This window comes from Pseudophryne corroboree, chromosome 2, assembly GCF_028390025.1.
Source record: "Pseudophryne corroboree isolate aPseCor3 chromosome 2, aPseCor3.hap2, whole genome shotgun sequence".
Classification (NCBI taxonomy): Eukaryota; Metazoa; Chordata; class Amphibia; order Anura; family Myobatrachidae; genus Pseudophryne; species Pseudophryne corroboree.
This window is the reverse complement of record NC_086445.1, coordinates 312,344,301-312,359,617: the sequence shown is the minus strand read 5'-3', so window position 1 is coordinate 312,359,617 and position 15,317 is coordinate 312,344,301. Positions and strand designations below refer to the sequence as shown.

Genomic DNA, 15,317 nt, shown 5'->3' with positions numbered 1-15,317 from the left:
ATGAACTTGGGAGCGATGAAATATGAACTGAAATGTAGAACTTGAGAGCGGAGAAATAATAATACCGGTGGAGAGTGGTAAAGTGTAGAAAGGACACCGGCCCTTTAAGGGAAGCTGTACTCTGCTGGAAGCTGAGCTGGAAGCAGGTAATGTTGTAGCTGGAAACAGATGAATCCACAATGGATTGGAGAGTCAGGCTACACCGCAGGTGGAATGCTGGTGCGGGTCTCTATGGTGGAAGTCTTGAGACAGGAGCTGGAACCTGGAAGACAATCACAGGAGAGAGACAAACAGGAACTAGGTTTGACAACCAAAGCACTGACGCCTTCCTTGCTCAGGCACAGTGTATTTATACCTGCAGCAAGGAAGGGATTGGCTAGGCAATTATGCAGATTATCAATACTGAGAACAGATTGGTGGAAATGATCAGCTGACAGAATCCAAGATGGCTGCGCCCATGCAGACACTTGGAGGGAAGTTTGGTTTGTAATCCATGTGGTAATGAAAACAGTAATGGCGGCGCCGGCCACCGGAGACAGGAGGCGCCAGGCTGACAGATGCACATCCAACCACGCGGACACAGCGGAGGCCGCGGCTGACGTAATCGCCACTCAGACACTCTGCATGCAGAAGTTCAGGGACGGCGGCGGAGGCTGCGGGAGACGCCATGCCAGGTGTAATATGGCGTTTACTGTGACAGCGTCCCAGAGTGACAGGAGAGGATACAGGAATGTACACATCAGGATAACAGATGGGATCCGGTCCTGGAGCGCTGAGCCAGCCTTAGGAGGCATCTGATGGGTAAGAAATGGCGTCCAGATACCCGGATCGTGACAGCACCCCCCCCTTTAGGAGTGGCCCCAGGACACTTCTTTGGCTTTTGAGGAAACTTGGAATGGAATCTCCGGACCAAGGCAGGAGCATGGACATCAGAAGCATTGGTCCATGAACGTTCCTCAGGACCATAACCCTTCCAGTCAATAAGATATTGTAGTTGACCGTAACGGTGACGTGAGTCCAGGATCTTGGCCACTTCATACTCAACGCCTCGTTGAGTTTGGACTTTCGGAGTTGGAGGAAGTGAGGAATGAAACCGATTCAAGATCAGCGGTTTCAACAGGGAAACATGGAATGTCCTGGGTATTTTTAAGAAGGGAGGCAACTGGAGTCTGTAAGCAACAGGATTGATGACTTGTTCAATCTTGAAAGGACCGATATAGCGAGGTGCAAACTTCATACTGGGAACTCTTAACCTCAAATTCTTCGTGGATAACCATACCCGATCACCCACCTTGAGAGCAGGAACTGCTCGACGCTTCTTATCCGCAAACTTCTTGTACCTGAACGATGCCTTGAGCAGAGCTGATCGTACGCTCTTCCAGATATTGGCAAACTGATGCAAGGTGATATCCACTGCGGGAACAGAAGTTGCTGGAAGCGGTTGGAACTCAGGGACTTTAGGGTGGAATCCAAAGTTAGTGAAGAATGGTGTTGAAGCAGATGAAGAATGATACTGGTTGTTATGACAGAACTCGGCCCAGGGAAGTAATTGAACCCAGTCATCTTGAGAGGAGGACACATAGATGCGGAGGAAGGCCTCCAAGTCCTGATTCACCCTCTCGGTTTGACCATTGGTCTGAGGATGGTAAGCCGTGGAAAACTTTAGCTTGACTTGGAGGACTTGACATAAACTTCGCCAGAATTTGGCTGTGAATTGAACTCCTCGATCTGAGATAATTTCTTCAGGAAGACCGTGGAGTCGGAAGATCTCTTGTATGTCCGGCAAAACGGGAAGCATGGGCCCAATGCATGAGCTTCTTCCTTAGCATCGGCTTCACAAAACTTTTCCCTGATGGGGGCGTAGAGTCCATCCCTACCGTGGAGAATGCCAACGGATTTATAATAGGATGCTTGTCTGAAGACTCTGACTCATTTTCTTGCTCCCATGAGCGGGAAAGGGCATCGGCCTTGCGATTCTGAGAGCCCGGACAGAACTGGAGTTTAAAGTCGAACCTGGAAAAGAAAAGTGCCCATCTGGCCTGACGAGGGTTGAGACATTGTGCGCCCTTCAGGTATAAAAGGTTCTTGTGGTCTGTAAGTATGGTGATTGAATGAGAAGCTCCCTCCAACAGATACCTCCACTCTTCTAGAGCGAGCTTGATGGCTAGCAACTCCTGGTCGCCAATGGCATAGTTGCGCTCAGCTGGGGAGAACTTCCGGGAGAAGAAACTGCAAGGGTGTAAATGGCCATCTTTAGCCCTCTGAGATAACACCGCTCCTACTCCAACGGAGGAGGCATCCACCTCTAAGATGAAAGGAGAGTCGATGTCAGGCTGTTTCAGAACAGGCGCAGAGATGAACCTTTGTTTTAAAAGATGAAATGCTTGCATGGCTTCTTCAGACCACTTGGACGGGTTAGCACCCTTCTTAGTGAAAGCAGTAATAGGCGCCACAATGGTGGAAAAGTCTCGTATAAACTTTCGGTAATAGTTGGCGAACCCTAAGAACCTCTGGACCCCTTTGAGGGTTAAGGGTACCGGCCAATTTTGGATTGCTTGTAGTTTCTCAGGATCCATCTCTAGTCCGGAACCGGACACAATGTACCCTAGAAACGGAATGGACTTGACTTCAAAGACGCATTTTTCTAATTTGTAATAGAGATGATTGACACGGAGACGGGACAGAACCTCTTTAACCCAAAAACGATGTTCCTCTAAATCGTTGGCAAAAATGAGGATATCGTCTAGATAGACCACGACATGACGGTATAGAATGTCTCTGAAGATCTCATTGACAAAATGCTGGAAGACAGCTGGAGCATTGCTCAATCCGAAGGGCATGACGAGGTACTCATAATGTCCGTCACGGGTGTTAAAGGCGGTCTTCCACTCGTCACCCTCACGGATCCGGATGAGATTGTATGCACCTCGCAAGTCCAGCTTTGTAAAGATGGTAGCTCCGCTAACTCTGTCAAAGAGCTCAGTAATCAGGGGTAAAGGATAACGGTTCTTGATGGTAATGTCGTTCAAACCTCTGTAGTCGATGCACGGCCGCAGACCACCATCTTTCTTTTTTACAAAAAAGAAGCCTGCGCCGGCTGGAGAAGAAGAAGGTCGAATGAACCCCTTTGCTAGGTTCTCTTTAACATATTCCTCCATAGAATGCGTCTCAGGCAGAGACAACGGATAAGTTCGGCCTCGAGGTGGAACCTTCCCTGGAACGAGATCAATCGGACAGTCCCATTCTCTATGAGGAGGAAGGATATCAGCAGAAGCTTTACTGAACACATCCGTGAAATCTTGATATGGAGGAGGTGGAACATCAGACGACCTGGGGGAGGAAGAACAGACAGGCAATACTTTAAACAAACATGTCTCAGCACAGGAGGAACCCCATGCCAGGATTTGCGTAGTCGTCCAATCAATTGTAGGATTGTGAAGACGGAGCCATGGAAGGCCCAGGACCACAGGATGTGTGGCTCTTGGAATCACTAAAAAAGAAATAAGTTCGGAATGAAGAACTCCCACTCTCAGACGAACTGGTAGAGTCCTTAAAGAAATAACTGCATCAAAAATTTTGCTGCCATCCACGGCAGTTAAAGAAATGGACGAAGGAAGTCTCTCGGTGGGTAGGGACCACCGTTTAACATAGGCTTCGGTAATAAAGTTCCCAGCTGCTCCGGAATCAAGGAGGGCAATGACGTTCCGATAACGTTGAGCAACTTGAAGCGAGACTGGGAGATTACAATCTTGAGGAGATGGAGAGGAGATCATTACTCCTAGCCGGCCCTCTCCTTGGCGAGCTAGGATTTGGAGTTTCCCGGACGTTTGGGACAGGCATTAATGGTGTGAGACGGAGCTGCACAATAGAGACAGAGAAACTCGGAGAGACGTCTTCGGCGCTCAGCAGGAGTTAAACGGGAACGGCCAAGTTGCATGGGCTCATCTTTAGATGGTGACAGTTGACGAGGAGGAGGAGCAGAAGATTTTGGAGCAGATGATCTTCCACGCTCAGTTGCTCTCTCTCTGAAACGTAAATCAACTTTCGTGCAGAGTGAGATTAGCTCATCTAACTTAGAAGGTAAGTCTCTGGTAGCTAACTCATCTTTAATACGCTCAGATAAGCCATGCCAGAATGCAGCATACAGGGCCTCGTCGTTCCATGCCAGTTCGGATGCCAGGATCTGGAACTGTATCAGATATTGTCCTACAGTACGTGACCCCTGGCGTAAACGGAGAATCTCGGATGAAGCTGAGGTTACCCGGCCTGGCTCGTCGAAGATGCGCCTGAATGTTGACACGAAGGCAGTGTAGGAAGATAGCAGGGTGTCGGACCTCTCCCATAACGGTGATGCCCAATCAAGGGCTGAGCCACTGAGAAGAGAAATAATGTAGGCAATTTTTGTACGGTCACTGGGAAAATTGCCAGGTTGTAGCTCAAACTGAATCTCACACTGGTTGAGAAATCCCCTGCAGAATCTTGGAGATCCGTCAAATTTTGCTGGCGTTGGAAGATGAAGACGTGGAGCAGAAATGGGTAAGGTGGGTGGGGTTATAGCTGGAGTCACTGTGGTTGACGCACCAGACGCGCCTGATCCACGGAGAGTTGTCTGAATCCCATCCAGCCGAGTAGAGAGATCCTGGAGACAGCGGATGATGTGGCCCTGTGCAGCCTCCTGATGTTCTAGTCGGGCTGCCAGTTCTTGCATCGGCCTGGCCGCTTGATCCTGGTCTCCGGCTGGATTCATTAGGTCAGTGCTTACTGTCACAACTGAGGGCCTGAGCTGACGGGAGGCAGCCTCAGTTGTAGGGGCTGAGATGTACCGGAACCTGGGAGGTTGTATCAGACCCCTGGACATGTAAGTAACATGAATAATAACTGCCCGAAGGCGTGACCACGACAACTTGGATAAAAGTCAATGATGTTTATTATGACAACTCCGCAACACAGCAGCAGTAAAAGAAAACGTAAAAGTCAGCAAAGAATAAATACAGTTCCTGGGTACTACAGGATGGCAGGAGCCACAGGGCACTGGTAGTGTGAGATAGTTCTTATGATCTTCTAGATGGAAAGTCCTTACCAGGCCCGACTGTAGCAATGGAGATAACCCAGGATTGTGCCAGCTGGTGTTCCAGGAAAAGCTGGGTTGCTGAAGATAAAACAGCTGCTGTGGATACTGGCTGGAACCAGACTGTTGTTAGCACGGAGTGGATACTGGCTGGAACCAGTTAAATAATAAATGAACTTGGGAGCGATGAAATATGAACTGAAATGTAGAACTTGAGAGCGGAGAAATAATAATACCGGTGGAGAGTGGTAAAGTGTAGAAAGGACACCGGCCCTTTAAGGGAAGCTGTACTCTGCTGGAAGCTGAGCTGGAAGCAGGTAATGTTGTAGCTGGAAACAGATGAATCCACAATGGATTGGAGAGTCAGGCTACACCGCAGGTGGAATGCTGGTGCGGGTCTCTATGGTGGAAGTCTTGAGACAGGAGCTGGAACCTGGAAGACAATCACAGGAGAGAGACAAACAGGAACTAGGTTTGACAACCAAAGCACTGACGCCTTCCTTGCTCAGGCACAGTGTATTTATACCTGCAGCAAGGAAGGGATTGGCTAGGCAATTATGCAGATTATCAATACTGAGAACAGATTGGTGGAAATGATCAGCTGACAGAATCCAAGATGGCTGCGCCCATGCAGACACTTGGAGGGAAGTTTGGTTTGTAATCCATGTGGTAATGAAAACAGTAATGGCGGCGCCGGCCACCGGAGACAGGAGGCGCCAGGCTGACAGATGCACATCCAACCACGCGGACACAGCGGAGGCCGCGGCTGACGTAATCGCCACTCAGACACTCTGCATGCAGAAGTTCAGGGACGGCGGCGGAGGCCGCGGGAGACGCCATGCCAGGTGTAATATGGCGTTTACTGTGACAGCGTCCCAGAGTGACAGGAGAGGATACAGGAATGTACACATCAGGATAACAGATGGGATCCGGTCCTGGAGCGCTGAGCCAGCCTTAGGAGGCATCTGATGGGTAAGAAATGGCGTCCAGATACCCGGATCGTGACAGTGGTTTACTTGCACTGCTGTCTGATACAGATGATGATGATATACCGGATGATGGGGATGACCCGGATCCTGTTAGTGGGGATTCTGATTCTGCCCGAGGTATTGAACCCCTCATTTTGGCTACAAGGGAGGTGTTAAAGCTCCCCGTAGAGGACGCTGCATCACAGCAGTCGCTTTTCTTTGTGTAAAATAGACCAATGTCACTTTCCCTAATTCCCCAGAGTTAGATGACTTATTCAAACAGACAAAAAATTCCAAGTGTCCAAAACGTTTATGTGCATTTTCCCATTTCCTCCTGAAGGTAGAAAATTTTGGTAGGAACCCCCTGGGGTGTATGTCTGAGTCTATTGCTTGTCTAAGAAGGCGGTGCTATCTATCACGGGCTCCTTTTCCATGAAGGACCCTGGGGATCGTAAGATAGAAACTACCCTAAAGTCTATATACACTGCGGCCGGTCTTTTACAAAGACCGGTTATTGCGGGTTGCTGGATGACCCATGCTATTCATTCTTGGGCCATTCAAATTCAGGGGGGTCTCTCGGGGGATATGCCCTTAGTTACTATGGTCACCCTATTGAAGCACATTCAGGACACTACGCGGGTCCTCTGTGATTCCCTCAAGGAGATGGGGAATATTAATGCTAGGACGTCGGCCATGGCGGTGTCAGCACATAGGGCCCTGTGGTTGCGTCAGTGGATTGCGGACGCAAAATCCAAACCTAGTGTGGAATCTCTCCCCTTATCCGGGGAATGGCTTTTTAGGGTTGAGTTGGATACCTGGATTTCCAAGGCTACGGCTGGAAAATCCACGTTTCTCTCTCTCTATCTCTCTCCTCTGGGGCCCCGCTGGCAAGACGCTCTTATCCGGGGCCATCTGTCCAGTCCTTTCGGTCGCGCAGATTTCGCTCGAAGGCCAGAGGTGCCTCCAATGCGGTCAGAGATAAGTCTTGAAATCCTGCAAGCACCAGTTCTCCGGAACAGTCCAGTTCTGCTTACACTAAGGCCTCAGCATGACGGTGCCCACCCACCCCGAGGGGATCTCGAGGTGGGAGCTTGACTGCGTCACTTCAGCCACATTTGAGAGAATTCCTGCCAGGATGCCTGGGTCAGAGAGCTCGTTTTTCAAGGCTACAAGCTGGAGTTTGACAGTACTCCCTCATCCAAACCCCCCTCCCAACGATATTTCAAATCAAGCTTACCAGCTTTGGAGGATATGCAAATTATGTTGCAACTGGCTATCCAAAAGTTGGTCCAGTTCCACGTCATTGTTCCAGTACCACTGCCGCAATGCGGCAAGGGGTTTTACTCAAACCTATTCGTGCTACCAAAACTGGACGGTTCGGTAAGGCCCATTTTGAATCTGAAGTCTTTGAATCCATATTTGAGGGTGTTCAAGTTCAAAATGGAATTCCTCGAGCAGTGATTGCAGGTCTGGAAGACTGGGAATTTATGGTTTCCTTGGATATCAAGGGTGCCTACCTCCATATTCCGATTTGTCCCCCTCATTAGGCGTACCTACGATTTTCCCTCCTGGACGATCACTTCCAGTTCCATGCCCTACCCTTCGGTCTGTCTACAGCCCTGAGGGTATTCACAAAGGTGATGGCGGAGATTGTGTTACACCTCCGGGTCCAGGGGGTCAATGTGGTCCCTTACCTGGATGATTTTCTGATAAAGACAAGATCCAGAGAACTTTTGTTGCTCTATATCGACCAGACCATCCATCTTCTGTCTGACCACGGGTGGATCCTCAACTTACAGAAGTCCCACCTGGAGCCCACTGAGAGGCTCCTATTCCTGGGGATGTTGCTGGATACTGTGGCCCAGAAGGTGTTTCTACCAGTGGAAAAAGTGAAAACACTTCAGCAAATGGTCCATATGGTGCTCCGAGCTTCTCGAGTGTCCATCCATCTTTGCATAAGATTGTTGGTAAAGATGGTCGCCTCATACGAGGTGATCCAATATGGGAGTTTCCATGCCAGAACGTTTCAGTTGGATTTCCTGAGCAAGTGGTCCGGATCACATCTACAGATGCATCGGGTGATTTGGCTGTCACCTCTGGCCAGGTGGTGTGGTGGCTACAGGACTCCAATCTCCTGGAGGGCAGGAGTCAGAATTCAGGATTGGACCCTCCTCACGACGGATGCGAGTCTGAGAGGATGGGGAGCTGTCACACAAGGGGCGCAGTTCCAGGGCAGGTGGTCAGCCCACGAAAGCCTCCTTCCAATCGGCATTCTGGAACTTCGGGCGATCTACAATGCTCTTCTTCAAGCCTCTTCTCTGCTCAAGGATCTCGCAATCCAGGTGCAGTCTGACAATGCCACGGCAGTGGCGTACATCAATCAGCAAGGAGGGACAGGAAGCAGAGCCTGCATGCGAGAGGTGTCAAAGATACTTCTTCTCTGAGCAAAAAGAAATGCAAGAGCCATGTCCAGCAATCTTCATTCCGTGGGTGGACAACTGGGAGACGGACTTCCTGAGTCGTCACGATCTCCACCCGGGGGGAGTGGGGGCTCCACCATCTGGTGTTCTAGCATATCATCGACTGGTGGGGTTGCCCACAAATAGACATGATGTTGTCTAGTCTCAACAAGAAACTTCCCTGGTGTTGCTCGCGGACCAGGGACCCTCAGACGAGGGCAGTGGACGCGCTGTCGTCGCCTTGGCCGTACCAGCTGGTTTACCTGTTTCCTCCGATCCCATTGCTCCCACGAGTGCTAAAGCGAATCAGGAATCAAGGTATCCAGGCAATTCTATTTGCCCCGGATTGGCCTCGGATGGGGGTGGTACGCAGATCTTCTGGACATGTCCGTCCAAGACCCCTGGCCTCTACCACTGAGAAGAGATCATCTTCAACAAGGATCGTTCGTCTACCCGGACTTACGACGTCTTCATTTGACGGCATAGAGGTTGAGCAGAACATCCTAGCTCTCAAAGGCCTTTCCAAGAAGTTTGTTACAACCATGGTTCAGGCCAGGAAACCTGGGACATCAAAACACTATTATCATATCTGGAGGAGATATGTCTCTTGGTTCGAGGAACGCACGTATACGCTTGCAGAGTTCCACTTGGGACGTTTCCTGCAGACTGGTGTGGATAAGGGCTTACGTCTGGGTTCTATTAAGGTCCAGATTTCAGCCCTCTCCATTTTCTTTCAGAAGAAATTGGCAGCATTGCCAGAAGTTCACACCACCTTGCAAGGGGTACTCCACATACAGCCACCTTTTGTGCTGCCTACATCACCCTGGGATTTGGATGTGGTGTTGAACGTTCTACAGTCCTCCTGGTTTGAACCCCTGATGACGGTAGAAGACAAGTACCTAACGTGGAAGATGGTGATGTTACTGGCCCTGGCTTCTGCTCGACGTGTCTCGGAATTGGGGGTTGTATCGTGTAAAAGTCCCTACTTGGTCTTTTGAGGACAGAGCGGAGCTCCGGACTAGACAGCAGTTCCTACCGAAGGTTGTCTCAGCGTTCCACCTGACTCAACCTAGTGTGGTCCCGTCCAGTTCTGACGCTTCTGCTCCTCCGGAGTCTTTGGATGTTGTGCGTGCTTTGAAGATCTATGTCAGGCGCACAGCTCGGGTCAGAAAGATGGATTCTTTGTTCGTGCTCTATGATGCGCAGAAAAAGGGTTGTCCTGCTTCAAAGCAGTCTATTGCTCGTTGGATTAATTTTACTATTCAACAGGCCTATATGTCGGCAGCCTTACATGTTCCCAAGTCTCTAAAGGCCCACTCTACAAGATCAGTGGGCTCTTCCTGGGCGTCTGCCCGTGGAGTCTCGGGGCTGCAACTATGCCGAGCTGCTACCTGGTCGTGGAAGAAACATTTTTGTGAAATTCTACAAACTTGATACCCTAGCAAAAGAGGATACCCACTTTGGGCAGGCGGTGCTGCAGCAGTCTCCGCACGTTCTGGAAGCTTTGGGACGTCCCCATCGTACTAGTTCTCCCCAATATCCCTTATGGATGCTAGAGAAATTAGGATTTTAATACCTACCAGTTTAATCCTTTTCTCGTAGTCCAAAAGGGATATTGGGTGCCCGCCTTAGTGCGTTGACTTTTCTGCAGGTTCTTGTTCTGTAGTTACTTGTTCAGCTGTTACTGTTATTGTTAACAGCTGTTGCTGGTTGTTGTATGGTTGTGGTGTGCTGCTGTGTAAATCTCACCACCTTTTGTTATCTTGTTCCTTCTCTCATATGTCCTTTCTCCTTCGGGCACGTTTTGACCTATAACTGCCTGTGGGAAGGGGTATAGAGGGGAGGAGCCAGCACACCCAGTTGAAGAAATTTAAAGTGTGTGTGTGTGTGTGTGTGTGTGTGTGTGTGTGTGTGTGTGTGTGTGTGTGTGTGTGTGTGTTTTGCTGGATTTCTATCCTGTTCTTAATCAGAATGATATGCAAGGGAGATCTGGGGGCAGAAACTGGATGTGGTGATATATCATTAGCTAATAGAAATAGAGATTGTAATATGTGTAAGCTTTTATTTTCTGCCAACAGATGGGAGTATGATACAGTTTAGGAATATACTGTGTATAGGAAACAAGTTCATGAGAGTTAACCTTTGTATGTTATATGTTTAACCACAGTTATTTATTAATAGATGTAAGTTTACAGCTGGCCATGCATGTAGCAATGTTGGAAGTTATGCCCAATATCACGGCGGGGGTTCCAATGGTAATCTGAATTCAGTTGGATCATCATGTTGGTAAATTTGGTAGATGAGCAATATTGCACTATGGGTGTGGACACCATCTGTCCTATCAACCCGTAAAATCGGATTCCATCTGAGACTAAAATGAAGTGATTTTGCATATATTAAACCTGTGCTCCATAAAACTGTACTTATAGTACTCATGTGCAGTGGTGGCTCCAGAGGTTGGGCTGCAGCACAGTCCAAAATTCAAATAGTGGAGCCACACCTACTGCCACCCCAAAAGTTGCCAAACATCACCAGCCGGGAATCACTGGCAGTTGGTGTGGTTCCCCTATTTGTATTTTGGACTGCGCTGCAGTAACATTTTACTACGTTTTGGGTCTAAGGGGGGTGTTTTTCAAAGCATGGAGAGAGATAAAGTGTACAGAAAAAAATCCACTAACCAATCAGCTCCTAAATGTCATTTTTTAAACATTGCCTATAAAATGACAGTTAGGAGCTGATTGGTTAGTGCTTTATCGCTCTCTACTTTCTCTCTCTCCATGCTGTGATAAATAACCCCCTAAATGGAATTTATTTGTATTGCTGCAAATTACTACAGCAAAAGCAGTATGTGTTCCCAGATATAAACCACGTTACTGCCAACTGCATTTTGTCAAAGTCGAAAAATATTGTAATACACACAACGTACTAACCACACACATGCCCGCTACGCGTGCACTTGTTCCGCCATGCGTGCACATATCCGCAATTTGCGTATGATCGCTCCCGCGGTCCTGCACGTGGTATGGGTATTTACGGCAGAGTTTGTGAGCGCATAGAGGGTTATCAAAACATTACATATTTAACCCAAATAGTGCACATTGTACACATAGCCCCCCCTGCACCACATCAGCAAGTATCAACAGTTTAAATGATTCCAGGACTAAGGGATTCGCCTTTGCATGATAGGAAGGGACAGACTAAGGTTATAAGGTGATGTCTAGTATCCAGCTGTAGGGTATTTTAAGGGTAACATTCCGGTGTTGGTAAGAGGAAGATCGCATGTTCCTGCGTATAGTTATGTGCAGAAGTAGAATATAGATATAAACTGTATTTACTGTATATTATGTATGCGGTGGGAATCCAGAGGAGACCACCCACAAGAGCAGTTGAGAAGGACATCGCCCACCTTTTCAAATCAACCTATGACCTCTCCTGTAATGTAAAGATGCATCTCTGTGTCCAATGGACAAAGGGATTACAGTATCCATTGTATTGCATTTGGAAGTAGTGTATAAAAAGCCTGTTGCTGCCTGGCCGGTCAGAAGACTCTTAACGCTATCTACCTGATGAGCGGAGGACTGGACCAGGTTGCGCAAGCGAATATTCTCACGTATGTACATTGACTGTAGCCATTTTACTCTGTTGTATTTTGTAGTGTATAAATTGTATTGTTATCCCCTTCCAGATATATACGCTGAGGTTTCGGAGCCCAGTGTTTAACTACAAATCGGTGTTGTGTCCTCTTTTCCCTGCTAGGGTTTAAAGCGTATTACATTACCTAACTGTATAAGGTTTGAGTGTATTGATAAGGTGTGTACGCACTGCGGGTACTTTATACCATCAGCGCTGCTTAAGGTTTAAGGTGTAACATCATTGCAGTGCTTTGCTGCATAAGGTTTAGAGTGTAATAATATCATTGCATTGCATTACGAATAAGGTTTAAAGTTTAGCAAGAGTGTGTGCGCGCACTGTGTGTACTTTGTATCCCCAGCGCGGTGTTTGTACGCTAAGCCCGTACAACGTACAGGACTCTGTACGCAAATAGCGTACAAAGTGCGTAGCGTGTGTATTAAGTCTAGCGGCCGCAGCGGCTCCATGGTAAAAGTGCATTTAGAGGTATAGCTTTATGGTTTAAGATAATATCGACATTATCAATTTATAAGGCTGATCTGGGGAGTATTTTATACTTTATTGCCAGATCTGTCTCCTGTGGTCACTGGATTCATCTGCTGTCTTGACAATGTTATTACATTCTCCAAAGATACTTTGGAAACTCCTGCTGACATCTGTGAGAGCTTTGAGGTATTATAGACAAATAATAAACACCCTAGCAATATAGTTCATATTTTGCCTTCGTTAAAATGGTACATGTGGGGTATAGAGGACAGTTCTCTCACACTTGTATTTTTCAGTTATTAATCCAAACCCAAAAGTATTTTGTTTATTTAGTAATATGTCCCAATGTCTCATTTTCTCTTGTGCAGGCATCACTTACCTATGCAGAAGCACAGATGAGAATTGATTCACCCGACATGAATGATGAGATTACCAAAAGTCTACGTCTGCTGAATAAATTAGCAAAGATTTTGAAGAAGCGGAGAATAGATAATGGGTAGATTATTGACTATTTTTATTATTTTCCTGACCTTTTTACTTGGGAGCTTTGCAATCTTTTCATTGATGCAGAATTGTTATGTTAGTTAAAGGAACATAATACTGAAAATAAATTTGTTTGAAACAATACATGTTTATATATATATATAAAAAAAAAAAAACTATATTCCCATCCTGATTCAGTAGCACTGCTTAGAGGCAGGGGATGGTCAGGGGTATGGTGATTTCAGTTTGAGGGATGACACCTATTAGATAGGTGTAGTTATAGGAGCAAACACAACCCCTTTTAAAAATTGGTGCCCATAAAATCAGCCTGATCTCCAGTTTCTTGTGGGAAACCTGCTGTACAGATGACAATAATCCAAAACGGTCTGTATAAAAAGGCAAGATTTGTAAATCATACAGATCACTGTCCACGTTTACCAGAACGGATAATAGGCGAGCAGTGCACTGTTGGCGAGCTCTAGGGTTGGCTGCTTGCTGCCTCACAGTTCTGATTTTATAGTTTACTTTTTTTGGCACCATGGAAACACTTGGGTGTATGCTGAGAAATCCAAAATGAAAAATTTTGGACAAAAATGTCGCCATATACATGCTTTATTATGTTAACTCTTTAAAGTGGGTTACTATTTGTTACTCTTTTATCTGGAGATGTATTATTGATGTATGCATTACCATATTTTTACATGTTACGTGCAGCAAGTTTGTATTATTTTTAGAGCTGTTTAAGTCAATAATATTGTTCTTTATGAATGGTAATACATGTAGGTACACCAGTAGTGTGTGAGAATGTTTTGTGCTTCTCTAAAACTGAAATAAAGTGATGGTTTTTCCCTGTGGTGAGCCAATCAATTATGCAGTATACGGCACGGCTGGCAAGAGTAATGGTTTTGTTTTTAAAGGATAACTTAGTCATTTAATGTAGCATTTATTAGCATATCAAGTGCTGAAAATGTTGTTTGTTTTTTTGTGTTACAGTGCCTTAACGCTTTCCTCGCCGGAAGTTCGATTTCATATGGATAGCGAAACCCACGATCCCATAGACCTTCAGACCAAGGAACTAAAGTATGTTGTCAAAACTCTTATGCTACATATCTGGTTAAATGTATAGTTCTATTTGCCGCTGCATGTGAACTATTGAATTAATACAAAACTAGATAGTACAGTTCAGACATCGTTGGATAAGAGAACATTTACATAATCTTATTTCCTTGTACAAAGTAATACTTGGCAAATATAGCTGTCATGTTTCATTCAGTAATATAACAATTATTTTTAATCTGCCTGTATATATTTTATATTGTTATGCGATTGAAAGCATTCATTGTTATCTTGTTGTTGATATGGGTATACTACTGTTAGTTAAATGCCATCAGTTCATGTATTTAAAAAAATATATATATATATAGATAGATAGATAGAGATAGAGATATATATATATATATATATATATAGAGAGATATATATATATATAGAGATATATATATATATATATATAGATAGATAGATAGATATGCGCACTTGAATTACTGATGTCTACGCTGAGACAAAATAGTTTTATTTCAGTTACTAACTCTATATGTTTTCATTATCTTAGGGAAACCAATTCAATGGTGGAAGAGTTCATGTTGCTAGCCAACATTTCCGTGGCACAAAAGATCTTTGATGAATTTCCAGAGTATGCTTTACTCCGCAAACATCCCGCTCCCCCACCTGGAAATTATGACATTCTGGTCAAAGCTGCAAAATCCAAGGTGACATGCAGGCCTGGGTCTGCTCATTATCCCTATAGAATGCTTTGTTGGATTGAGTCTTAACGTTGAATGTAGGCAAGTGTTTTATAAGTGACCTGTCTGTCACTCTGCCCACTCACTCCAGATATCACTCGCTGCCCACTAATGATGGGGCCTCTGCTGACTTGTCTCTGCAGCAACCAAATGTCCCTTGCTGTTGTATCCTCTAGAACACAGGTTCTCAAACTCTGTCCTCCGTTCGTGTTTAGCAGGTCACCTGTGTACCTGCTGTGTGACATTTAAAACGTGAGCTGTATGGGGTCCTGAGGACCAAGATGGAGAACCACTGCTCTAGAACCAATAATATTTTTCTTAGGATATTGCATAAAAATAACTTGAAAATCTTCTTACATTTTAGTTTGGTAAGATCATGTCTAAAGCTATGTATCTAATGTAGATATTTTTTAATTTAGCA

General features: G+C 46.0%; 1 protein-coding gene across 2 annotated transcripts in view; it reads left to right on the top strand.

Moving 5' to 3' along the window:
- Nucleotides 1-15,317, top strand: part of DIS3 (DIS3 homolog, exosome endoribonuclease and 3'-5' exoribonuclease) — a 114,222-nt gene that overhangs the window by 81,403 nt on the left and 17,502 nt on the right. For both annotated transcript variants that reach the window (XM_063952929.1, XM_063952927.1), the window contains 3 exons: nt 12,980-13,107; nt 14,088-14,174; nt 14,707-14,863. In XM_063952929.1, the coding sequence (XP_063808999.1) occupies nt 12,980-13,107; nt 14,088-14,174; nt 14,707-14,863 (372 nt within the window). The remainder of the gene's footprint in view (nt 1-12,979; nt 13,108-14,087; nt 14,175-14,706; nt 14,864-15,317) is intronic.